Source organism: Uloborus diversus, chromosome 3 (assembly GCF_026930045.1).
Source record: "Uloborus diversus isolate 005 chromosome 3, Udiv.v.3.1, whole genome shotgun sequence".
In the NCBI taxonomy this organism is placed as follows: Eukaryota; Metazoa; Arthropoda; class Arachnida; order Araneae; family Uloboridae; genus Uloborus; species Uloborus diversus.
The window spans coordinates 194,069,548-194,097,007 of NC_072733.1; the positions used below are offsets into that span (position 1 = coordinate 194,069,548).

General features: G+C 33.3%; 1 protein-coding gene across 1 annotated transcript; it reads left to right on the top strand.

Annotated features, from left to right (window-relative positions):
* The first annotated feature begins 8,131 nt into the window (after positions 1-8,131).
* LOC129219282 (transmembrane protein 65-like) lies at positions 8,132-26,984 on the top strand. Its single transcript, XM_054853615.1, has 6 exons — positions 8,132-8,227; positions 12,714-12,826; positions 12,947-13,001; positions 15,389-15,431; positions 19,719-19,824; positions 26,883-26,984. Exons 2-6 carry the CDS (start codon positions 12,776-12,778, stop codon positions 26,976-26,978), a joined length of 351 nt encoding a protein of 116 aa, XP_054709590.1. The 5' UTR covers positions 8,132-8,227; positions 12,714-12,775; the 3' UTR covers positions 26,979-26,984.
* Positions 26,985-27,460: the final 476 nt, after the last annotated feature.

The window sequence follows — 27,460 nt, forward strand, 5'->3', positions numbered from 1 at the left end:
CAAGTTATGATAAACATCACTTTTTGATAGTGCTTATTAAATCGCACTGTTATATTTTTTAATTAAAAGCTTATTTAGAATAACAACTCAGATGTCGAAGACAAAATAGATAGCTTGCTATTTCATGCCTGGAAAGTAATATACTCGTATGTCGAAATTGTTTTTACGCCTTTGGACTTTGCAAGTTTGGAAAAATGTTTGCGCCATTTTCAGACAGGCAGCTGTGTTTTGATCGCCCTGGTGATTTGATGTGAGTTTTACTGAGTCAGTATTAGAATATTATTGCGGTGTATTATTTTGCTCAATACTTCGAACAATTCTGTTCGGTAGTCATATTGTGTGTTCTAGCGGTGAGAATAGTTTTAGAATCTCGTGTTATCCATTTAAAATGAAGGCTATTGGATTACTTGTGTACAGACGCAATGGAGACACTTAAACTTAGCACCGCTGGTCACATGTAAGTATTGTAGAATATCTTTGAACATGTTAATATACAAATGTATTTTTCTTGTTAATATGCATTTGATAGAATTCCGATGGTAGCTGATTTAGAATTTATAGAACTATTATAAAGTTACTGTTTTTGCTCTAACGCGGAAATCACCGGGGGGGGGGGGGGGGTATACATCATCTGGAGCAAAAAATTCTTCACGTGTATGTCAATGATTCTGTTTTTAAACACAGTAAATTGGTATGCGGTACCCTCCATCAGGTATATTATTCCAAGATAAAGTCAACCGGTTTTTAATGGTATTTTATTTGACTCATTCTGCAAAAAAAATTCTATTTTTCATGTATGCTTTTCCATGCCATGCCAGAATATGTACGAGGAGATGTGGAAGAAAATATCGAGCAGTATCAGCATCAAAAATTGGTGTTATATTCAAATCCACTAATTTCCTTGCTGGTACTTTTCGATTATTTTTATTCATCTGAAGGTGCAAATTTCAAGATAGATGCTTGAAAGGTAAGTTATCAAGCAAAAATTTCACTTAAAATATATTTAAGTAATAAATACAAATTAAAAAAATAATAGTTTTTGAATGGTTAACTATTTTTATAATATATATTATTTTAAACATAGGATAGAAAAACGAGAGTGAAATTTCAGTAAAATATGTAAAAATGAGAAACGAAAAAATAGCGCAACGAAAAATCAAGAACTGAAAGTTCTGTAAAGATACAGAAAATTTAAAAACGGAAAAATAGATGAACGAAAAATTTAAAAACGGAAAAATAGATCAACGGAAAGAAGAGAAATGGAATTTTCGTTAAATCACGGAAAATTTATAAATGGAAGAACAGAACTAAACGGAGAAATGAGAAATGGAACTTCTGTTAATTCACGGAAAATAATTTAACGGAAACGTAATATTTACGGCAACTTTGCTGCCGGTACTTTATCCGTTATTTTCAGGAATTTTTTTTAACAGTGTATATAATTAGTTAGGTGTTAAGATCGTTAATCATTAATCATATATTATTTAAAATTTGTGTTCCTGTTATAATTGAGAGTTTAGTTTAGTTGATTTTTGTACTGAAATTGTAAAAAGAATTTGATTTATAAGTTTGGGTACAAAATCGTATGTAAGTGTAATCAATTACATACCTTTTTGGTTCCTGTGTGTTTTTTGAAGGCGGTTTCTTTTTACTAACCGACTTCAAAAAAGGAGGTTACGATTTCGTCATGCGACTTTTTATGTATGTTTTCGGATTATTCCAAGACTACTGGACCAATTTGAAAAATTCTTTTTTTTTTTTTTTTGGAAGGTTTATACTTCCCAGTTGGTCCCATGGTAATGTGGTCTGGATCTGATAAGGGGTCTCGGAGAAATCCAAGAAACTTTGAATTTAAAACGTTGTGGATACATAATCCAGCTTACGTCAGCGGGTGGAATACGTCACAGATCACGTGGTTTTTCCGTGACCAGTGTATTTTCACAGCAAAGGTTTTGCCTTCGTCTTGAACGAGAATTCTCGCGGCATATTAAAGATAAATTTTCGCCGCCTGTTAACTTTTACTTATAGGTATTACCAATGTTTTACTACGTAGCAAAGCAGTAAATTAAATATATTTTGCTAATTTAATAGCTGAATCAATCACCTTAATATTATTTTTAACTAAAATAACTTTATTTAGTCACTAAAATGTTTTTATTTATTTATTTATTTATTTATTTATTAATATTGTAGTTTTTAAACATATTTAGTGTTTAATTCAAGGAGAATTGAATATAGAACACCCCTCCCCCGATGATTTAACTTATATTCTTTAATAATATGTTGTAACTGGTATCTGATTTCTCAATTTTGATTAATATTCTAGATTTACTATTTCACAATGGTGCCAGTTTAATTTGTAATTAGGGCAATACTAATTAGCAGACTTCAAAAAAAAAAAAAAACGAGGAGGCTCTGAACTCGCCGGATTAGTTTTTTCTTCGTACAATGTTCTATAAATATTCGAAGACACCTGTACCCAGGGGCGTGCACAAGGGAGAGAAAGAACACCTGTTGGCCTGAGAATGAAGGGGGGTCAATATTTTTAAACCCCTGCCTGTACCGATTACGAAAATTCTTTTTTTTTTTGAAACGGTATACTTCCCCGGTGGTCTAATATTAATCAAGTTTGGGTTTGATGAAATTGAAGGAACTCTTCAAATATCATACTCAGATTTATAGCGTTTGTACTTTATTAACTTCGTATATCGTCTCACTTAGTAAACCCGTTTTTATAATTTTTTTAGCGGATATGGGGTGATCTAACTCTACTCTAAGGTTCCTAATCTTTGATTTACCCTATTTGTTCTTTAGAGAAAAGTTACGAGTAAAAAACAATAAATTTCATGTAATTTCCCTCACGAACGATTAAATATAAAGCCCATTGTTTAAAAAAATGGCATAAAACAAAGAGGTATGTGTGTTCTTTACCCATACCAGAAAGTACTAATAAACATTATTATTAAGAGTAATCATAATGAAAATTTTGAATCAAGGATTCTCTGAAGCAAACATAAAATTCATTCCAGTGGAATTTTTTTACCTTCATCTATATTGGGGGCATTTGAAGAACCATGCGACTTTTATCACGAGTTACATAACACGTACTCTTGTGAAACATAAATTACAATTTTACAATGTTACAATTTATAATTTACAATTTTATGACTTGCAATTTATAGTCAATTTGTAGTTTGGGAAACCGTAAACATTTAAACGGGTCTAATTAAATACTGAATCCAGTCTATACTTTTCATCAGAAACGAGATGGATCAATTGTTGCATTTCTGCTAGTGCTCGTTCATCGTGATCTAAGTGATAAAGGGTTCTAAAGCAGATCGAGCTATTCCTTCAAATCTTGACTATGCTGAGAGCTACGTATACTCATCCTTTCGCAAAGTTCTATTTTCCTACATCTATGACAGCTTTATCGAGGGTTGTGTGATACTTATTGTTGTGAAATATAATTTACAATGTTACAATTTTAAAACTTACAATTTTAAATTTTAAACTTTAAGCGATTTCTGCTGTTTTTTTAGTGACTCCTGCATTTGCTTTCGGAAAGCAAACTTTGATAAAGTCGAACTAAAAATGAAGGCAAAATTTTGTTGTGCATAGTTGCGCATTTGTAAAAGCATTTCTTCACAGTCGTCGGAAGTCTCCGAGACGCTGTGGTTTCTTTTTTTTTTCTATCGTGCTCATCTTAGCTGTTTTCAGACTCATGTGCTTGACGTTTTCTTACTCGACATGCGCATAAGAAAAGCCTCAACGCCATGTACCACATACTCTATCCTACGAATTTATTTTATATTTACACCACACACAAAAAAATAAATTACTTTTAAATAAAAACACCAAGGAACTAAAAAGCAAAAAATAACCGATTACAATTGAATAATATTTCTTACCCAAAACTAGAAATGAAATTTATTTTACAATTCCAGTACAAAAATCAACTAAACTAAACACGCAATTGTAAAATAAACACCGATTTTAATTACTATACGATGAATTATTTTAAATACCTAACTAATTATATACGATCTCTCTATTTTTAATAACCTTTTGAAGTCGAGGCCTCCTATAAACTACTACCTAACGTAACTGAGTAGGTTTAGTTTTAAAGACTAATTTCGTGTTTAGTTAAATTAATGTTTAATTCAGGATTCGGTGGTTTGTCAATTGCGTTAGGTAGTAGTTTATAGGAAGCCCCGACTTCAGAAGGTTATTAAAAACTGAGAGATCGTATATAATTAGTTAAGTATTTAAAATAATTCATCGTATAGTAATTAAAATCCGTGTTTATTTTATAATTGGGTGTTTAGTTTAGTTGATTTTTGTACTGGAATTGTAAAAAAATTTTCATTTCTAGTTTTGGGTCGGAAATAGTATGTAAGTGTAATCGGTTATTTTTTGCTTTTTAGTTCCTTGGTGTTTTTCGAAGGCGGTTTTTTTTTTCAATTTAAAAGTAATTTATTTTAAAATAATTTATTGAAATTAGAGTTATGAATCTAGGACGAAAGGTTAGCGGGGACATACTGTATATTTCTAAAAATATCTTGAAGAACAGCATAAGTACTTTTGAATGGAAATAGAAGTTATCCTGCATGAACTTTCCCAGATTTACTTTACAAAACGAGTTCTGATGCGGATGTTTTCATTTACAGACCATAGGGGTAAACATGTTCGTACGCTCAATTTATATATTACCGAGAAACTTATTTTTGTATATTAAGTATGACTTTATTAAATCAATAAGAGTTTGTACGTACTCTAAAAAATAAGTATCTTAATTATTTAATTAAACGCACCAGGTTTCGTTGGCCTTTCGCGACATTTTTAAATATAAATTTGCGATACATTTGATAACAATATTTAATTTCTTTCTCCAGTATTGGGATTCTGACGTCTCAATAGAATGAAAAAACTATAATACATAAAATATTTTTACTACCAAGCGGCACTGCCTTGAAGGTCACAGATCTGGATGATTTCCTGATTTAGGTCAATTCGCACTTGATATGAACCCAGGTAAAGCGTGATTTGACTGCACAAGCCCTAGTTCGGCTGCAACGGTTATCCAAAAATGCTAGTTTAGCTTCAGGAAAACTGTTATTTTTCCCTTTAAAATTCACCTTTTTTTTTAACCAGGTGCTTGCTTTTGTGTAGCAGTATAAGCCAACTGGATGCCTTTACAATACCGAATAAATCTCCTCCCCCCTCCTACGCTGTACTGACAAGAGACGCCAAATTTATTGAGAAAGCAAATGCGGTGCCAAAGCTTCAAATTCCAATGATAACGCCATGCAATTCAGGAGTCCTGGAAATCATTCTGGTCCAGACGGTACGATTTTGAAGGTCGTACATCTGGACTAGATTTAGGCAATTCGTGTTGTTGTTTCTTATCTCACTCGACAGACCGAAACATCTAGACCAAGTCCATGAACCCGTGCGCTTTCAGTCCCTCCAAAAGAGTAGGAGGGTTGGAGCATAGCTTGCTCTTATCAGAACCAATGCAGGAAAAAATATGGGCAGGAGCGGCTTCATTCATATTGCATTTTAGACATAGAGGATAAACTTTAAGATCAGCCACATGTCGTTTTATTCGTGTTGCCTACCTCGTAGCCAGGCTGGAACCGTTTGATCTTCTCTATTGCTTGCCCCAAGTAAAGCAGCACCAAGACGAGCTCCTTTGTACCACTCATGTACAGGAGGCTGTCTTAAAGAGGAACTGATATTTTGCTTGCCTCGAGTTTGCAATTTCTGAGAAGGAAAGACATTCATTCCCATCTGCTCCCCTCACGAGCCAGCCCGTCAGCAATCTCATTGCCATACTCATCCACATTTGACGGTATCCTCTGAAAAGTAATTTTAAGACTTTTGCTCAAGTCATTTAGATGTTGGATTATGTTCAGAGTCGTTTTGTCACCTTGTCTCCACCATTCTAACAGATGCTGAGTAGAGCTTCCACTCTCTCTTAAAACCCAAATATATGTGATAACATTCTCTGTGATGCAATACTTTAGAGCCACCTCAATAACTAGAAGTTCGGCCCGGAAGGACAGAGCAATAATCTGGGGTTTTTTTTTTAATACGGATCAAAATGCAATTCTTAATTTTGATGAAACCACCACTCCCCGAGACAGCGTCATCTCCTCTGCTACCATCAGTATGTACCTGCAACGCATCACGTGGGATTTGATAAATAACCTCCAAGGCAAGCTGTCTAAGATACTCCGGCTGTTAGGTGACTTTGTTAGTGTACGAGCACAATTAGGTTTAAAGAAAACTCATTCATAAAATGACGGAGCAAGAATCCAAATCACAAGTCAGTGAGACATATTCAACTTCATTAAACAGAAAACCCTCAATATTGAGTTTATACCTTTAATCATTGAGAGAGCTAGAGGGGAGTAAGCCGGAGCCCTTTGACCCAGTGGCAACTTCTGGAGGCGGCAATTCACCCTGTTTCTATGTTTATGTCGTTGAAACTCGATATAAAAAGGTGATGGACGATGGGTAAGGGCTTAGGGGTTTCAAGATTTGCTCCAGATAACGAAACACTGAAAATCCGGCAGTGCTCCAAATGGACATAAAAACTGTAGATTGTTGCTACGTATTGACAATGTACATTTCTCACTTCACAAATAACTTAAGGATGTACTCAAATAATTTACAAGATGTAGTGTGCACTGCTGAATCGGTTGCTCCGTCATACTCTGTTTGGAAGACTTTCACTGGTATAAATAATGAACTGCAAGACCTTGAGAAGAGCGGGAAGGGGGAGGGGAACAAAGTCAGAAGGGACCTGACGTCCCTTCTCAATGGCTAAATTTGCAATATTTTAATACATGGGTCCCCAAATTATCTGGCCTCGGGCCCACTGAGTTTCTTAAGGCGGCTCAAGCCGCTTTGTCACGAGTGACTCGTGCCAGCACTCTGATACTCTGAACACACGCTATCTTTGGTTGAGTTAGAATAAGGTCTGGAGTAGCTCCTCTCAGAATAAGGTCTGGAGTAGCTCCTCTCAGAAGTTGTAAGAAAGGTGATGGCTGTCCCTTCAAAAATTTTCGAAATTAAGATCGTAATCACGCGATTTCAGGCCCTCTTTGGTAGCAACATTAAAAAGAGGGCGAAAGTTCGGGAGCCCTTCCTGTGGAACTTTATTGAAATCGACGTTATAAAAACACATTTTAGGCTATCTTTCAGTCGAAGTTTCGTCTCGGGCGGAAAGCGGGTTGGGAAACGTTTTCACCGGTTGTAACAAGGGAGGACTTTCCAACCGAAGCGGGAACTGCGAGTTTCGTGTCGTGAGCGAGACGCGGTCGCAAAGTTAGGCCCCCTAAGGCATTCCGCCGGAACTTGTGTTGTTGTTCTTAAGGCTTCTAGGAATTTTTTGACCCTAAAGTTTTAAAGCGCAGTTTTAGATTATATGTTAAATCTGTAGAGCAGAGAGTAAACGCTCTTTCCCGGAAATTTTTCAGAGTTGAAGTCGCAAAAACTTCCAAAACTCAAACAGAACCCCCGCCCCCCCCGCAGATTTTGGATTGAATTGAAAAAACAGTTTTGAACCTTTATTTCACATGAATATATGTATACCACATAAAAACAAACATTTCGGGACGGGCCCGGGCCCGATGGGAATCTATTTCTCTCAATTTTCGGGGCGGTGCTGCTTCCGGACGCTGGATTCGGATCCTTCAACTCTGGTTACGTTCGCATACCTCGACCGGTAGCAGTCGGTCGGTTGTCCACATGACAGCTAATAACCTCAGACGAATAACACGCAGCTAAAAAAATACTTATTGTGGTGAAAAATGTCACGTGGGTTCAAATCAACCAATCAACCAGCTTAAACTGCGTTCGACCGGTAGATTATAGAACGCTGAGGTTAGTCACCAGTTGACCATTCGAGGTATGCGAACGCACCCTCTGTGCTCTAATCTGAGAAGTGAGCTACTGAAGTATTAACTGCAACCACCTATGCTTTTTGTTTATAAACAAATGGCAGCTGTATTGTGTCGGCGTTTCCGGTATATTGCTTGCATTAACAAGCAGAGATTTTCTACTTCACCCCTAAATTTTGGTTTCACGGGATACAAAATATCCGAGAAATTGTACAGTCGGCAGAGGGCTCAAGAATTTATTTTTAAGCTCAATAACAGAGAGAGAAATCTTCTTTTAGAGGAGTTGCAAAGGTTTCAAACTCAAGCAACTGCTATATCTGGTAAAAACATCCTTGTTTGTTAGATTTTTACTGATATTTAAAACTTAAATAAACTTGTTAATTGCTGATGAAATATTTCGATATCTCTCGAAATTGAATAATCAAGTTCTACGTTTGAAACTGAGATTTTCAAAGGGTTACTTTGAAGCGTTTCGATAATGAGTGACTAGTTTTGTAATTGAAACTAAACACTTTTCTTTCGAAGTATTTTTTTGTTCAGTATAGCTAAACTGTTTGTAACATAAAATATCGCATTAAAAATTTTAATGTTTTGACTATTTTGAAAACTGATATTCTCATAATTTAATATTTGTCAGTAAAATTCTTCTTCACGATGCTAGTCTATTATTCTATGTAAATATTTGTTTATGAGGCAAAGCCACACATATTTGAATGGGTTTGCTGAGTAGTAAGTGACAAGACCTACAGTTAGGCCTCACGGTAATAATGTATGCTTAAAACCATATTGTATTTTCAAGATTAATGAATGTCATAACGTATTTTTAAAACTTAAAATTAAAAACTTTTTTCATTTTTGTGCAATTTTTTTTCCTTAACAGAATAATTTATTTTATTCATGCAAAACTAAAGTTAATCAATTTGCCACACTTATGAATTCTCATAATGATATATTTACTCGTTTTTTTTACAACCACTTGTTCTAATATTCGTCGTGTTCTGTTTCAGGTGCTAAATATAAAATTATGTGCATATAACAGACATGTACAGTGTCATTCCTAATCGGGGATCTGTTTTGGGGTCGGCCCAGTCGTTTGTACAGGAAAATGACTTTCACATTATTTTTCATTGAATCACAAATAAATATACTTCAATGTAGATTCATGCTAACTAGTTATCAATAGTTTGTTATTATAGATGAAAAATCCACTCAAATGTGAGACAGTTAGAAGCAAAGGGATGTAAGTCTACTTTCAAAAGTTTTGACTTCTTAAAATCTGCAAAAATGTGAAGAAAAATAACCAAATCTAGCAAGTATCAGTGAATATAAAATACATGCTAAGTTCAAACTTTAAGTAAGCTTATATTGGAATTTTTTCCTAAATTATACTGTTTGACAGAACCTACCAGGGCTACTAAAACCATCTCTTGTCCCAAAATAGATGAGAGTTTTGTCAATCACATGTACTATAGTTGGGACAAACCTTACCTGGCAGCATTGTGAGAGCTACGTAGATTCCAATCACAGCATTGCGATGCTGCCAGGTTAAGCTTGCCCTAACTATAGCGATCTTCAAAATTTTATTACAATTAAAATATTTCCTTGATGGGGGGGGGGGGGGCTGACAGAAATGACAAAATCTTTCTTCTTACAATAATGTTAATAATTCACTGCAATTTTCACAAACAACAAAAACTGAGACGTGTGTCCTTTTTTAAAACATTCTTCAGTTAATTCCGAATCTGTGACTGATTTATCTCTATTGACAGCAGAGAGTTCAGATGCTCTTGACCAGTACTGCTCCTTAAATTAGTCTCCACTATCACATGTTGAAATTGGTCTCTCAGCTGCTGTGGTAGAAGACGAGGAATGCGATTGCGCAAAGTAGTATCCAGACAAGAATAAACGTTTGTAATCGACTTAAAAAATTGTAAATTTTGGAAATTTTTTGGTGACATACGAAAGATGGGTCTAGCAAAATAGAATCTTCGGATATTATGTGACAAAAGACAAGTCAAGTGCCTTCTCGTGGAAAACGGACAATATTTTGTTGTTGGATAACTCGAATAATATCTAATAGAGCTTGATGGAACTTTCTGACTTTTTATTTTATGACATTATTGGAATGCTTGTTTAATTATTTAATCATTTGTCTCATAATACTGTAAATATTGATTCTTATACCTAGAAAGACGGGAGGTGCCATTGTGACCCCTACGCTGTTTAATACACAAAAAGAATTGTTTTTTTCTTTTCTCCTAATTGCTGTAGCTATGTGCTAAATGCTGTTTACTCTAGTTTAACCTGTAACTTCCTCTTTGTGCAGCGGGCTAGATATCCAAATGCTATAAGCAGTACAGATTGCTTACTAACCATATGGTAACGAACTTAACCATATGGTAGTCATTGCTCTTGGAATGAGAAACTAATTCTACCTTTTGGCGAGTAAAGACCAAAAAACTGAAGATAATTACGTACTGAGTTTTTCTTTAGTCATAAAAGAAGGTGCATTGGGCAAGTGCACCCACTCAGAAATTTTTTTTAAAAGAATTCGCTCCAAAAATAGGTGGGGACAACACTGGCTCCTTCAAGGTCCTTCTAGGCATACAGAAGATTCTTTCTCGACTTTGACTAGTGGCTCATGAGGCTGCTAAAGTGGCATTCCATCCCGACCAGTTTAATGCCACCTCCCTGGCACTCCCCCAGCTTGGCCAACCAAAGGTATTTCTTTCTTGTATGGCCATCTGACGCCAGGTTAGTTTTGGATGCCTGCGCTTCCTCTTGCCGTCAGAGGTCCACGTGAGAGCAGTTCTTGTTGGATCTATTGCCTGCATTCTGAGAACATGTCCTATCCATGACCATCTGTGCTTTTTTACTGGTGTGGTTATCGGATTGGAGATTCTCTCTAGTGTTAAATAATGCTATTGCATTTGGAACCCAGAGTTTTCAGCTTCAATTTATAGTTTTCCTTTGAACACTTCTTCCCGATATCTCGAGATACAAAACTGCAAGTTCATGAATAGATCATCAGACAGTTTTTTGCTCCAACAAAACCATGCAATCTCATCATGTTAATATGAATGTTTGATAGACTTACCTTCAGATGTCACCTAGAGATCTATCTTCCACGATACTCTCTCTCCTTCTGGCTTAGTCCCAAAAACGAAAATATCAGTAACTTATAGGAAAAGCAAAGCATGTTCTTCTATTTCCCACTACTTACCTATGCAAAACCAGAATTTCAAAATATGTAGCCACTAAAATTAAATGCTGAAGCAGGCTCGATGCAGAACCTGACTTTCGACTCCAAAGATCAAAAGTTGAACAAAATCTAATAATTGGACCAGTAAAATCAACCTAAATCTTAACATTAATTTGATGTTTGATGACTTTTGAATTTTAATCGTTTTGCTACCTAGACCGTTCAATCTGATTTTTGTAATAGTGTTTGTTTGAAAATTATAGTGCTTTTTTAAAAAAAAAAGTTGTAGTAGTTCTTTTTTTAAACAACAATGTTCACTTCTAATTGGTAATGGTTAATTTAAATTCACTTAACTGAAAAACTGCAAGTAACTGTACACACTAATTGAAAGGGATCCGCCCTAAGTTTTGGTTCATGGAAGAGGTCTGCTGGCTGTAAAGTTTGGGAAGCCCTGCTTTAGAACATCTCTGTGTATAAAAACTTGAGTATATAGTGTCATTGAATTACATTAAAAACTCTTCTAATTAAGAAATGTTTTAAATCTAACTTCAGTGAACATTTCATCAGATAATAGCATTGAAAGTAGTTAAAAAGAGAAAGAACTCAGCCATTCTGCATATTATGTTGCAATTTTAATGCAGTATTTTTGAAGCTGGCTGATATGGTTCTGGCACTAAGAAATTTAATGTATAACAAGGAGCTAACTGCTGTTTCTTACATAGTTTTTATTTGTTAATAATATATAAAGTAATGTCGATTTTTTTTTAACTTTTATATTACTGCTAAAATTAAAAGAAATGAATAGGGAAGTTTTCGATTTTTCAATTTTATTTTTACATGATAAAGTAACATGTATGAACATCATAGGGGAAAAAATTTTTGCGATACGATAAGTAGCTTTTTTTAAAATTAATTTTTCAAGCTCTTGTGGCGTCAAATGGCATAGGAAGTGACGTCATGCCCTCTTCCAATAGGGGAGAAGCCGAAGGTCATGCATTCGTCTTCGAAGACGAAACGTAAAAGGCTTATCTCCTCGCATTTAACTCCTCGCGTTTCTGGAACATTAAACCTCTCATCCTCTCGGAAATATTCGAATATCCTCATTGATCCTCCCTATCCCCTCATTGATCTCCCTATCCTAATGAGGAAGATTATTTAGATTGTGCTTTAATGAATCCAGTCTCCATAGTGTGTTCAAAAGGATTATTGAATTTCCAAAAAATAAAAATATCAGCGCGTTCAAAATGTCCCTAGCTAAAACAAGGGATCTTCAGCGGAAGGCTGCCCATTCGCACCCTGTGACGTAGGCTCGTGATGTTTCAGAAGAGCGCACTTTTGCGCGTGGATTTTTAAAAATTCATTAAAAATCAACCACAGTGTTTTAAAATTCGGCGATGGTGAATTTTTTAGTTTTGAGGGTCAATTAACAATATCCAATAGCCAAAATATGAACATTTAATAGGTTGCAACTTCCCTATTCTGAAAATGCAGTTCTCTATATTTAGGAATCTTGTTTGCTTAAAACGTTTAATTTTGGATTGTTGCTTTTACTGTCCATTTTGTATGTGAATAATTATTTTTCTTTTATTATAATATTTTTTAAGGTCATGACAAAGCTGACCCTCCAAGTAAATCTCAATTGCAAATTCTTGCTGCACATAGTGCCATGCCTTTTATTGGATTTGGCTTCCTGGATAACTTAATTATGATTTTAGCGGTAAGTGCAAAGAAACATTGTATATAAAGTACCTTCATATCAATAGAGAATATTGATTGTGCTAAAATGCATAAAGTAATCTTGAAAGGAAGTTTTGATTTTAACAGTGGTTTTTTTCAGGGTGATTATATTGATACAACTATTGGAGTTACTTTAGGAATCTCTACAATGGCTGGTAATTTGTTTTTATTCAGTTCTTTTGAAAAAGTGTTTTAGATGTAATGTAATTAGCTAGGAACTTAAGTTTTCCAATAACAGTAAAAAATGCATGCAATTATAACTTTAATGTGAATTTACACTCATAAATAATAATACAGTCGTCCCTCGCTACTTTGCGCTTCGACTTCGCGGCATCACTACATCGGGGTTTTTTCTCTAGTTTTTTTTCTTTTTCTAATATAGTAATTAACCTTTATTATGCGCTCGTGTAAACTTTTTAGTACAAAAGAATAACAAAGTATGTCTTTTAAGTAAGGTGAGCTCTTTTGAGGGGCTGTAGTTGAACTAGTTCAGAGAGTGGAGGTATAAAATCTCCGAAGAAAGTGAAGAGAATCGCTATCTCATTTTAACCGTTAAGCACTAACTGAAAAGTATAAATCAGTGTATTATTACTAAGGGACAAATACATCTGTAGTGTAGATGGTGTTCAACAATGTACTAGCTTTTTAAGTTGTATACGTAATACCTTTAATGAGGATGAATGTTGAGGAAAAACGGGGGTACATACGGTCACTAACCGGCAATTAATTCATCATCGAGCAAGTTCAGCTATTTTCATAGATTAGTAGTAGTGTGTAAGAACTACAAGTGTGTGTGTAGTTTATTTCCCAATAATTAACAACGTGATATCTTATTTTGTGCAATATATTGAAAACTAAAATTTTAATCATGGCTCAGGGTGCTGTTTCATGTCTCTCTAGGGTGCTCTATCTTAAAAACCTATTTAAATAGTAAATTTTTTGTGCTCTAAGAAGGAAAATATTCGGTTTATAAATACAGAATTCTACTTCGCTGAAATTCAACTATCGCGGTAAAGTCTGGATCGAATTAACCGCGATAAAAGAGGGTTGACTGTAATTAAAAAAAAGATGCTAAACATTCTGCTTGCAGTTTCAAAATTATTTATTGTTGATAAATTTTCAGTTTTCATTAGTTCATTCTACTTTTTGAACAATTCATTCAAAATTTCTTTGTGAATGTATTGTTTAAAAAATCTCTTCAAGTGAAACCATACACTGGATTTAAAACTTGTTGTTCTGGCTTCTGCATCTAAGTTGGCATCAGATCTTGCCGAATTTCGCACAGAGGTCCTTTGATGCTCAGGACTTTATATAAGAAGGAGGGGGAATTTTTAAAAATCCAATGAGGTTCAAATTTAAATTTTGAAGCATAAAACTGCTCTTTTCTAAATGTTTACTGGTAATTTTACACACTATTTTTACATCCCTTTACAAAAAAGGAAGTATTGTATTGGCGAAAATTTTTTTTCTCAAAAATCGACCTTAATTTCCATATAACTCACCTCCGAATGAATGTTGAGTTTTTTTTCGACTCGACCACACATGGATAAGTGTCTAAGAATGTATAGACACGCAAAATATCCATTTTGACGATTCCCTAGTTAATTACAACGAGTTTTCTCGTGACATCTGTATTTGTACATATGTGTAGATCTGTGTATGTATGTCGCATAACTCAAGAACGGTATGTCCTAGAAAGTTGAAATTTGGTATGTAGACTCCTAGTGGGGTCTAGTTGTGCATCTTCCCTTTTGGTTGCATTCTGGTGTTTCTAAAGGGGTCTTTTGCCCCTTTGTTGGGGGGGGGGGATCATTGGTTAATTTCAATGTAAACTCAAGTGGTGTTATAATTTGGCGGAGACTTGGCGATATATCGGCAATATTTTGGTCGCCAAGTTTTGTCACCAACTTGGCAACAAATTTGGCATTTTTTAAAAAAAAATCTGGTCTTAATTTGGCCACTGTTTGTGATATTTAGAGAGTGAACTATTGAATCACATTAAAAAAGCCAATAATGAGGAAATGACATTAAATTGGAGGTCATGTGATGCAGGGTGAATAGGAAGTCGTATGATGCACACATCAGCTCGATTTTTCTTTCATCTAAGCCAGATTGTTGAACATGCATCACTTGACCCGATGTTTTTTTTTTTTTTTGAGGTAGACATTGCATCGCAGTTAGAAATTATGTAAAAGGGTTAGTAAAAAAAATGATCAAATGTTGTGAATTTATCAATATTTTTGATTGAAAATCTCCAAAGAAACTTTTTGTTTAAATATCCACAAAAAAATTTAAGTGTATTTTTGAGTTTTTAATTACTGTGTGTTATCTGATAGGTTGTCTCATGTGGTAAATCGTAAAAGAGAGTGTTAAAATATTTTCTACTTATAGGGTTTACTCCAATAATTAATTTCTTGTGTTTTGAAAACTAAAAGAAACTCTTCTAATTTTTTTAAAATTTTTCTTTAAAAAATATTTTGGTTTTTGTATTACACGGATTACATATTTCACATTTTAATTGTGTGTTTTTGTTTTAATTTAGCTGCAGGTATGGGGAACACCTTGTCTGATGTTGCAGGAATAGGGTAAATTTATTTAATTTTTTTAAATGACTCATTTTTAAATCTTTTGAAATTAGCAGAATTGAGTCTTTTGGCATTTGCAACTAAACAGAATAATTTTAGTTTTACTTAATTTAAAAACAAAAAAATAACTGTCTGCTTTGAATTTTTAAAATGTCCGTTCTACATGGCATTACTAATTTGCATGTAATTCACAAATTATTTTTATTCAGACATATTAATTTTTTTATTTATTTAGGTAGAGTTATTTAGGTGAAATTTAATCTTATTTTATTCACTACATAATACCAATAATTAATTCTTAGTTTGTTCATTACTAGAGATGAAAACAATCAGGGAAAAAACGGAAAATTTCAGAAAAAACGGGGGGGGGGGGGGAGTGTTTTCCGAAGGGGTTTGTTTTCACTCCGAAAAAATTAAAAGAATTTTTTCAACTTTTCAGGAAGTTTTAATTAAAATTTTCAGCTAAAACTGCTTAGAAATTTCTCATGCTTAAATTCTGATGCTATTTTCTCCTCCCACCCCCTCCTTGTATGTTAAAATATTGTCTAAATTTGACAATGCAAGTTGTTCTATGATAATATAATTTACATATAGAGCAAAAAAATATTTTATACTTTTTGCAAAAAAAAAAATAAATAAATAAATAAATAAACCAATATCCTTAGTGCAGAATTTATTTTCTTTCCTCATGAAACAAACAAGTATAACATTTATCAAAGAATTATGTTTTTGTTGACTGTGAGAACAAAATGCACAAGGTGCAGCACAAATCCCGGCAATTTTCCATGTAACTTTATTAAAAGTAAATAAATTAACAAAACACAAAAAATAATATGAGAAGACCTTTAGCAATCAATAAATTAATTGATTTCAAACTGGGCGCCTTTCAAAGTAATACAGAGGTGCAATTGCTTTATGAAATTTCATTCAAGGGCCGCAAGTCCTTTAATCGATCCTATTCCTTATAAAGCAATTGGTTCAGAGAATCCAAACATATGTGTACTTTAGGGTATACCTTTGACTCTAAAACACGCCATACAGTGTAATAAATGCGATTGAGGTCTAACGAGTAGAACGTCTACTCTAAGAATGATAACATGTCAAAAGCAATGCGCCTTGCACCGCTCATCTTTTTGGCCGTATGAACTGGTGTGGCGTCAAATACAAATGTCCTGTCTACATTGCTGTGCTGAGGTGCTGTTAGGTTGACAGAAGAACAACACCTTCTAAAATGTCCTTTTGGTACACTTTTTGGTTAATTTTATGCCCCTCATCTACAAAAAACCTGAGATTTTTTGCTGCTTGTGGCGATTCCAACACAGCCAAAGCCTGACTTTGTATTTTGGCGATGTTTAACATTTTCTAAGGTGCTTGGAGTGTCCACAGACTAAACTTTATTGTTCTGGGGGAAAATAGCTGGTTGAATGGTAAATCAATGAAAGGTATCTCTTCCACCCTACATAAAAAAATGCCATAACTGTGTTTAATCAAACAAAAAGTTATTTTTTTAATTTTACATCATTCAAGAATTATTGTATATTTTTCTTATGATCGAAGGTTTGATTTCAGTTATTCGGTGCATTCAAAACTTGCAATATTCTTGTTCTGTGCAAAAAAGATTGAAAAACTGCTTAGTCGCAAAACATTTCCTGACTTTTCATAAAATAGATCCTATTTTTCCCTTCGTGAGGTTGTCAACTCTGCTTCATGATTTATAAAGACATCGAAGAGCATCAGAGAGTCGAACACCAAAAAGCTCGTGGGAGAGGGATGTAAGAACTCTTAAAGCAAGTCTCTGGATTAATCACCCCTTCATTCTAAAAATGTACTGACATATCAATTTGTAGCTTATTAAGTAGACTCTCAATTGCTCAAAGGCCATGAATTATTGATCGTTCAAACTATGGAAAGTTCTCACAATCTCCTCATGAGTTTAGGACCCATCAAAGACTTTATAAGGCTGCAAGTTATCAGCAGTTGACTGAAAATTGATATCCTCTGATTTTTTATCATTGACTTTAAACTCTTTTTTTTTTTTGGCCGGAAAGCACTATTTTCCTTTCAGTAAATATTTTCAAGTGTCTGTAATATGTAATAAATTTTACTACATTTTTAATGTCCTCTTAATTAAACTTTTCTTAAACATTTCATAACTTAAACAACTAAATGCAACATTTAAAGTTTATTATATAACTTTTCTAAATTTAAGGTCCTTAAAGATTTTTATAGGTTAGTTCTTAGAAAGTTATTTTTATTATTTTTTTGTTTTCCCATTGAAGTACACTATATGACTAAAAATATTGGGACACTTTCAAAAATTCATTTTTAAGGATTTCTCAAGAAACAGTTGACTTTTATCACTCAAAAGGCATGCTCTTGGTGTAATTTTCCAATGAAAGTTATATCACATTTGCAATTCGGGAATCAGTAATAAATTGAGGAAAACAAAAATGTTTCTTGATCACCATTCATCGTAAATGGCTGAGAATAAGCTGTAAATTTCAAAAATTAGTTAGATTACTGTGTACAAGTATTTTAAGTGCTCTTGAGAAAGTATCCCTAATATTCACGAAGATGTAAGCATTTCTTTTAAAACTACGGATTTTATTTGAAGGATTTTGGCTCATAACACACAAAGTTTTCCATTAAAGCTTATCAAATTTTCAGAAAACTTGACAGCATACAAGAGAAGCATAATACTAAAATTTGAAGTTGAAATGTTGAAAATTCGATAAAATATGGACATTTAAAGCAATTAAATTTTCACTGCGCATGCACAAAAGATAGCAATTTATAACTTTCATAATCAATTTGTGACTTGTTTTTGATTAACATAGGACTCGGAGAACAGAAATGAGCTCACTTTTTGTGTATCATGTCATGATTTTTAGTTACATAGGCCCCTAAGTAACCAATTTAGGAATATAGGATGTTTTTTGAAAATATTGAGGAAAAAAAAATAGGTGAGCAGAAATTACATACATAAAAAATTACCTTTTTGTGTTACTGATAAACACTGAATTATTTTACATTCCTTACTGAAAGTTTTTTTTTTTTTTTGCCATGGCAATGATGTGAGTCAAAAATTCTCCCTAAAAAATGTGGATAAGAAACTTTTTTTTTTAATATTTCAAAAGGTTGATCTCAGCCAGGGTTGCCACGCCACAGGGAAACCTGAAGAAACAGGGACAATACAGGGAATTCAAAAATCAACAAAAAACAGGGAAAATGCAGGGAATTTTTAAAATTTCCTCTAAAACCTGGAAAATACAGGGAATTTTTAAATTTAAATTACAAAATTAATGCCCAAATATATAAACTACCAAAATAAATAATAATAGAAATAATATTAATCAAGTTCATTCGTAAAATAAAATTAAAAATAGTAAAACTTAAAGTTTTTTTTTCCTTTAGTTAATATTAAAATGTATATCATAAAAACAAAAATTATTTCTTGTTTTATTTGACATGCATCTTCAATTTTATACTAGTTTAATTTCGAGTGAATGAAATTTGTCATTAATATTCATTATTCTACTTAACTTTAATTTTTAAAAGTTCAAGTAATGAATGGTTACAAGAGGGCTTTTTTTTCTGGTGTAAAAAGTTTAATTTATTCAAATTATCCTTATTTTTATATTTTTATTTGATATCCCCCCCCCCCTGTGATTAAAATATCAAGAAATTAATGTTCTTTTTTAAATATCAGTGTACACTTGTTTGTAATGTTGCATACAGGGAAAACACAGGGAATTTTTTTTTCAAAATTGAGTGGCAACCCTGTCAGCCACTGACAGAACAATAAAGCTTTCTGTGATATGCTTTCTACCATGGAAAATGGCCTTATTCACAGGGGTAGAGAAGACGTATTGTGGTAGAAGAAAACTAACTGCTATTTTGGAATCAGCATGCCTTTTTAGGTCTAAAACTACTAAAATACATTAAGTATGCAGAAATTTTGTTTAAAATTGTTGTCCTGTGTCTTAATTTCATCTTGCTGAACACATCTAATTTGTAGCATACTTTCTTCAGTGGCACAACAAGGTAGGAGGAGATTTTCACATTACTACCAGACCTAATACAGTAGTATGGACTTTTTTGACTCCTTCCCCAGAAGGAAAGGTTTTTAAATTTATTTTTTACTCCTAAGACTGTTTCAAATATCCCATATATTTTGTCATTTATATGAATATTTGATAGACAAGTTCTTTTTTAACCACTTTGAAATATGTATAATGAGTTTATTATATTTTAAACTGTTGATTATACTAATTATATTTTTTGTAGGTCTGCTTGGTATGTTGAAAGGTTTGCATCCAAAATTGGTGTAAAAACACCATCACTTACTCCTGTTCAGTTAGCCATGTCTCGGTCCCGTTGGTGCATAAATCTTGTAGGTACTATTTTCATATTCAATGATAAAAATTAAAAGTTTAATTTTTCTTCTACAAGCATTTTTTAATAAAAATTCTTTACTTTGTTGTATGAATATTTATGACAATATTTTAGTTTTATTCTGTACTCCACTTAACTGCCCACTTAGAAGTTTTATCTAACTTCAATTGATGCTTTTTCACTTGTGCTGTCAGGTACCCTCATAACTTTGTTATCATTGGCAAAAATTTTAATGTTCCCATAAAGTCTTTAATAATCTCAATATCCTCAAAGCAAAACCTTGTGAATGTCACTTTTAACATCAGTCCATGGAGAGCAATTACCTCTATCTACTATTTGTTGTCTCCCAGCAATCCGATTTCTTATCCGTTTTGAAGTTTTCCATCTTATTCCTAGTCAAACCAGTTTGCTTTACAGAGCAACATGCCCTGCTTTATCAAAAGCTCTTTGAAAGACAATGTAAACAACATCTACACTTTTTGTTATCTAAAGTCTTGGTAATCTTGTCATTGTAGTGCAAAAAATTAGTTATGCAGGATCTCTCCTTCCTAAAACCATACTGCAAACACACTAGCCAACCATTATTCTCCAGAAAGCTCATTTTACATAGTTTTAACAGAGTTTCAAAATTTCTTTCGAAAATTCTATGAACTGCCAAAGTTGGATTCATTGGTCTATAGTTATCTGCCTTCCTTTTTCATTCTTTCTTAAAGAGAGTGATGTTTGTCAGCTTCCAGTCTTCTGACACTATCCTTGAGTTATACAAACCATTCAACAATATCCTTGTCCTTTTGGATTATGGTTCCATTCTTGTCTATCTGTGATTCTACTTGATTGACATGAGCTTTTCCAGAAATAGTATAGAAAAAGCTGCTTAGAATCCTTATCAATGTCATCTGCTAGCCGTTGCTTAAGTTCTCTTCTTTTAATCCTTACTAATTGCTTAAAATCAGTTATCCTTACAGTATGCCATTCATTAGCATGACTTTTAACCATTGAGCTATAGCACTAAGAGGAGAGAGAACTTCCCATTCTTCTACACTGAGGCTCACGGTCTGAATTTCGAGCGAGTTTGGCAAAACCAATTGTATTATAAAACATCTTGTTTAATGGCAAAAGACCGCTTCTTTTCCCACAACGATTTGAACATATTAAGGATTTGAAAAATGCACGGCAAAAGGCTTTACATGATAAAACTTGAGTTTAAATGTTAAAAGTGCGATTCTTTTGCTATACTCGCTTGGGCAAAAAACGGACCGATTAGTTCGCTCTCCTCTTTTAGTGTTAAGCTCAATGCTTTTAACTCACTTTTTACAGATGAGTAATATTGATTAAACTGTTTAAAATAAACTTTATCAATAACTCTTTTAATAAAAATATATTGGGACCTAAACATCCAGAGAAAAACCTGACACACTGAAGAATATAAATACACTGTTAAGTTTTTTTAGTTGTCTTAATTTTGATTTACTTGAAATTGAACCTGTTCATAAGTCAATGCTACAATTTTAAACACTATAAACTTATACGTACTTTAACTTTGTTTTTCATTATTTTCTTAAGGTAATTCATAGCTTCTCATTGAGTAACTGATTTTGATGATTTTTTAAATATCAACAGTATGGTCTACTTTTATTCCTTTTTCTTTGTTTGACTATATTTGTTCATTAGAAAAAAAGTTATGGAGAGGAAACTATTTCCCCCCCCCCCGATTCCTCAGTTACTGGACAAGTTTGTGGTTTTCTTTGCCACACTTCAATAACATCACTAATACAACTCGCTGGTGAGATAAATTTACTTTATCTACCAGTTTGTTGGCACTTTCAGCTTCAATGAGATGACACTTGCCTCCAGCTCGGTTATTCACTAGTCCAGATGGACGAGTTCTAATAAGAACAAAACTGCAGTCTCTGGATGTGATTGCAGAATACTCTGCCAACTCTTCGATTTTTGACAGGATAGTTTCTTTTTAATGATCTTCTGACTTTCCATCAAAAAAGAAAATCTTATGTCTTATTGTTTTCTCAAGCATTGGTTCCCCTAACTCCTATTTTTATCCCCTTCTCATTCTTGAGCTATTTTTGATTTAATGAGCCAAACCAGAAGCTACCAGTATCGTCGAACTGAATAATTTATGAAGAATAAAATTTCTTCAAAATGAGAATTCATTTTTAAACCCATGAATTTGTTACTCTTTCAAAAATGCAATATTTTCATGCTATAAAATATTTAGTAATTGTTGTCGATCATATATGTGTCAAAAACATAATTAAGCTATTTATGTAAAATCATATCCTTTCCCATGCTGCTGCTTCTACTTCATGAACAGCATCTATGTATTGAAATCACAATCTTTTTTCGTCATTATGTTGATATCCTTTTTTGAATTGCTTTCAAACTAAATAACTATTCTTTTAAATCATTTCATCTTGATTTTGATTTTCTATTTTCATTTTCACTAATTATAATGTATCATCTCACCAACCGTATTGGGATAAGTAATTTTCAACATTAATGCCTCAAAACTTCCAATGGAATGGGCATTAAGTTGCAACTTGCAGCGATGATTGAATTTTTAACTGTTTGCTGCAGTATATTAAAAAAGGAGTTTTTTTTTTTTAAAGTAGGGACAGCTAAGAATCAAGTTCTTGCTCCCTTACCTGAAGTAAGGGTAACCTGAAGTTTAATTGGTCTGTAAAAGAGTATTTTCTCTCACTTGAAGATATCAGTACTTCCTACAGCTCTTATACAGAGCTAAACTTTTTGATAAGAGTAGATTTCTAAAAGAGCTGCTCTGAAGTGACATAATATTAACTATTAGGGCTCGACTGATGGCATTTTTTGGCTGATGGGCCGATGCCGATTGTTCAAAGATGGCCGATGGCCGATTGTTTTTCTCCAAATGGCCGATTGCCGATGGCCGATGCCGTTGGCCGATGGCAAAAAAAAAAAAAAAAAAAAAAAAAAAATCTAGCGGAAATAAATTGATAAGATTGTCAGGGACTTAAAGGATCATTTATTCATTTCACTTTACTTCCTTTCTACGAATAAAGAATTGTAATCACAAATAATAATAATAATAAGATTTAGACCTAAATTTCTATTTTACGATCACCCAATTTAAACTTCACAAGTTTTTTCGGCACATCTGTACATGCATATGTACCTAAGAACATATCGATGACCGAAATATTCATTTTTAACACCTTCTCGGTTAATTATCGCAAGTTCTCTTGTGATGTCTTCATGCGCGTAAACTTGCGTCACTCAAAAACGTTATGAAATAGTAAGTTGAAAATTCATACGTAGGTAGTATGATCTAAAAGTTCGAGGATAAGTTGTATAAAACCTTACCCTGAATAGTTCACATTACCGAAGAACATCTATCTACAAAATAGTTACTACCTTGAACGACTATGCACTTATTTCTGCCAACGTTCGTATAGTTTTTGAAACACTCCTGGCAGCCATTTTTCGCAACCTCCTGAAGGGTCTCTTACGCTGCTGCTTTAACTTAATCGATGGAAAGAAGGTGGCTTTTATATTGAGGATGCACGGTTCGATTGGTCAATGCTCTGATATGACAAACAAATAACATAACGTTTCGTCGGACTTAGCTTCGTGGGACTTTTACCTGTTCCCAGCAAAAAAAAAAAAAAAAAAAACTTTTGCATGGACGTCGCTTTCTTCTGTCAGGAGAAGATAAAGCTGCATCATAGAAGGTTGCAAAAAATGGCTTCCAGGGGTGTTTCCAAAAGTTATATGAGCACTGGCAGAAGTACATAGTCCTTCAAGGTGACCCTTTGAAAGTGGATGTGCTCTGTAATGTAAACTATTCTGGGTAAGGTTTTATAGAGCTTGGCCCCGAACCTTTGGATCATACTACGTACAATCTGTATAGGGTGTAAATATGCTTCTCTTTTTTTGACTGTTGTATGATGATAGAGAAAGAACAACAGCCAAAAAAAAAAAAAAAAGAAAGAAAGGAAAAAGGAAGAAAAACAAAGACACTGTTTAATAACCAATTGATTTTTTTTAAATTGAGCAATATAACTAAGATTTCATTTGTATATTTATCTAACAAAATGACACAAAAACCAGTTTTTTTGGACCTGTCTGCAAACCTTTTTAGAATTTAAAGGAACAAACTGAAAATTTCTGCAAAATTGGCCGTGTTGTTCTTGAGCTTTGCCAGTTTAAACACACAGACGGTTTTTAGAGACTTCATTTTATACTATGTAGAGATGTCTGGGGTTTGATATATTTCTATCGAGTATAGATTGCAGAATGGTTTTTATATGAAAACTAACTACAGGACAGGGTTAGAAATAAGAATTTAAATCCAGGCGTCATAATGGCGCCTATCATAAGTTTCTAGGCATTAAAACAAACAACATATATGTCCTTTTCAATGAATTACACACTCACACATACATATCCGAAAAAAAAAAACTCAATAGAAATATACCGTTGATAGCATACTTATAAGGATCTGCCAAGTGCGAAAAAGATTTCTTGAAGTTTAAAAGAAATGATTGCATTTTAAAATTACTTCTACAAATTTGTCCTTAGGATCCATTGTAGGTCTTAAGCGCTTGAGTTGGGGAAGAAGTGTTTCAATTTGAAATGACATTTTAGGATAAAATTTGGCCCCTAGAGTTGGAAATCGAGGCGTCAAATCAAACTGTTTACTTGCAAAAAAGCTACCTTTTCGTAACAGTGACTACAAAAACACGTAATATAAAAAATTGTGACTGAGTAAGATTCAAACTGACTGTAAACATGGGCATTGATAAATTTTACTTGGCTCATCGACATTTCTTTCAAGTTTGAAGCAATTGCAATGAGTTTCGGCTGTAATAATAACAAATTATCCTAATTATACCTGCCTCTTGCAGAATACTATCTCTCGTTCTTTAGTTTGAACTCCAGTTAAACTAGTGAATAAGATGAGTACAATTTCCGCTTCCATTCTCAGTTCGATATTTTCTCCGAATGATCAATCTATTAGAAAATTCCAATCAATTGTGTTTGAATTTAGAGGTCACTAGCTGCACCATCGTTTGATTTTCCCATCCTTTGTGAGGAGGGGCAAGGCCCAACTAACTGAAATTGAGGCCCTAGGCCCACAATAATCTGGAGGCCCCCTGAAGCTCTATAGCGGAATGCAGTGGTTGATTTACAGGTTTGGGGCCCATTTCATTGCCTTTTTGGAGGCCTTTTAGAGAGAACCCGATCGAAAACAAAAAGGGAAGTGCACAACTGGAACGTACACACACCCCAAATGGAAAAATTTAACCTTCTACATCTTACCATTTTTGAGTTATGACTTATGAGAGATACATACGCACATCCAGCTGCAAGAAACAAGGCAATAATTAACTTGTTTGGTACCTGAATGCAGTATTAAAATCTCTTTCAGGGGTGACTAAAATAGAAATTCATACTGAGAAATTTAAGTACATAATTTTATATCAAAACAATAACTCCCTTTACTTCGTATTAAAAAGTAAAACAGCAAAGGTCTTTTTTTTTTTTTCGAAAACATCAGCCAATTCCATTGGCTTTTCGATGTTTTTTTAAGGCCGATGGGCCGATGTTTCCTTCAAATTAGCATCGACCGCCGATGCCGATGGCTAAATTCTTGAACAATCGGCGCCGATGCATCGGTCGAGTCCTATTAACTATGCTAATGTTTTCGTCCAATGTTGAATTGAAAAGTTTGCTTTAAAAAGTGGTGACTGCCAAATACATAGTTATAAATCAATCTTTTTTGATTGAAACTTCAGATTTACTTTTTTTTCCCCCCAAAGTGATTGTTCTCCACCTCGCTACAAATTTCAATTCACCTCAGTTGATAATTAACCATCATCAGTTATAATTTGAAACTACTGCTTTGATATGTAGCTAAAAACAATTGTTTAGGTTCATGTTTAAAAAGATATATGCATTGTTTTGATTTTAATTCTTATAGTAGGTTTTCTGCTAATTAGTTAACTGTTTTATGCAATGAAATAATTATTCACAAGCTCTAATTTGTGACAGTAATTTGTTAAAAGGTTTGTTTGCAGGCTTGGTGGGTTTTAGCATGCCAAGACTTTTTAAAATTTAAAAAATAACAATTTTATTACACAAAAGTTTCATTTTAAAAATCTGCATAAAGATATTTATTTATTTCTTATGCTAAACTTATTTGACTCTTTTTAGGGGAAAATCATTAGTTCCAAAATCATTATTTTGAGATCAAGCACAACTTAATATTTAAGTTTTTTTAGTTACTATTTAATTGTTTATTTATTTATTTATTTTGCTAATATATTTACTGCTGTATAAATTTTTAAGTAATCCAGCAAAGCTCAAATTAGCTGCATAGCCTGTTAAGGTTTTTTTTTTTTTTGTGGATTTTGTTATACTTTACCAGCCAAGATCTCTTTGCAATCAGTACCATTATTTAAATGAACTCATTTTTTTTATTGCCTCAGAAGTATTTTATTAATTCAGGAAATGATATTTAAATAATTATCTTAATTAAAATAATCAGTTATACAACGTTTTGAAGCACAAAAAAATGCAAAATACTGGTATGCTGCATTGCTATGGTTTTCAAAATTCCATGTTTAGTATTAAAGAAGTTAGTTTTAGAGAATGCAAACACCTTATACAATATTTTTGCTGGTTGTGAACAGGATACTTTCTTAACCCTAAAACTATCAAATATATTTTTTTTGTCTTAATTAGAAGAGAAGACACTGTGAGACAAAAATTGTGTAAAAGTCAAGAAATTTGGAGCTTTTTATACTATATGAAATTTTTAACTGCGGATTTGTTGTGAATATACTATAAAATCTTCTGAGGTATAATAATTTTTGTTACATTTCAAGTTTTTGAAAGGTAATTTTTTTTTTCTGTTTTTGAGACAGCGTATGAGGTTTTGGTGAAGGCCAAATTTTAATAAAAACCTGTTTGGGAATCATTTTTCTTGAATCTATGTCTAAAAACTGTTTATATTTATTGAACTTTTTTTTGCTTAGATTAATCAATTTTAAATTTTACTAGGGCCGTGCCTTTGGAGTAACAATTGGCTGTTTGCTTGGAATGTTACCACTTCTTTTTCTTAGAGGTAAAGAGAAACCAGTAGATGCTGAAGAGTAGTATTTATCCTTAAATTTGTGATATGAACTTTGTTTTACGGCAAATTTATTAATTTCTTCTAATGTAAGCTTAAGTGGAGAGGTAGTTAGAGTTAAAATCTGCTCCAGTATTTATGAGGGATATTAGATTTTAGATGGATTTATGCCTTGTAATCTGATGATTTAGTATATATTTATTCAGGAAATTGGATCTTTTATTATTAAATCTGGCGTGGTCTCATATGAATATTTCACTCCTCATCATTTTCGCTATTTTTTTTTTTCTTTTAAATGTGCCAAACATTTTTCTCAGAATGTGTAAAGGTGCTTACATGATCTGATTGAAATAAGTCTGAAGTTTTTAAACTGAGTCATTTCATCAACTCCTATTGGATTTTAGATGTACATTTCACCTAGAGATATAAGTAGATAATGTACTCAGAAAACGAGAATATTCTGAGAATAGTTCCACCAATTGTAATTTGGAGGATAATGGAGAATGCA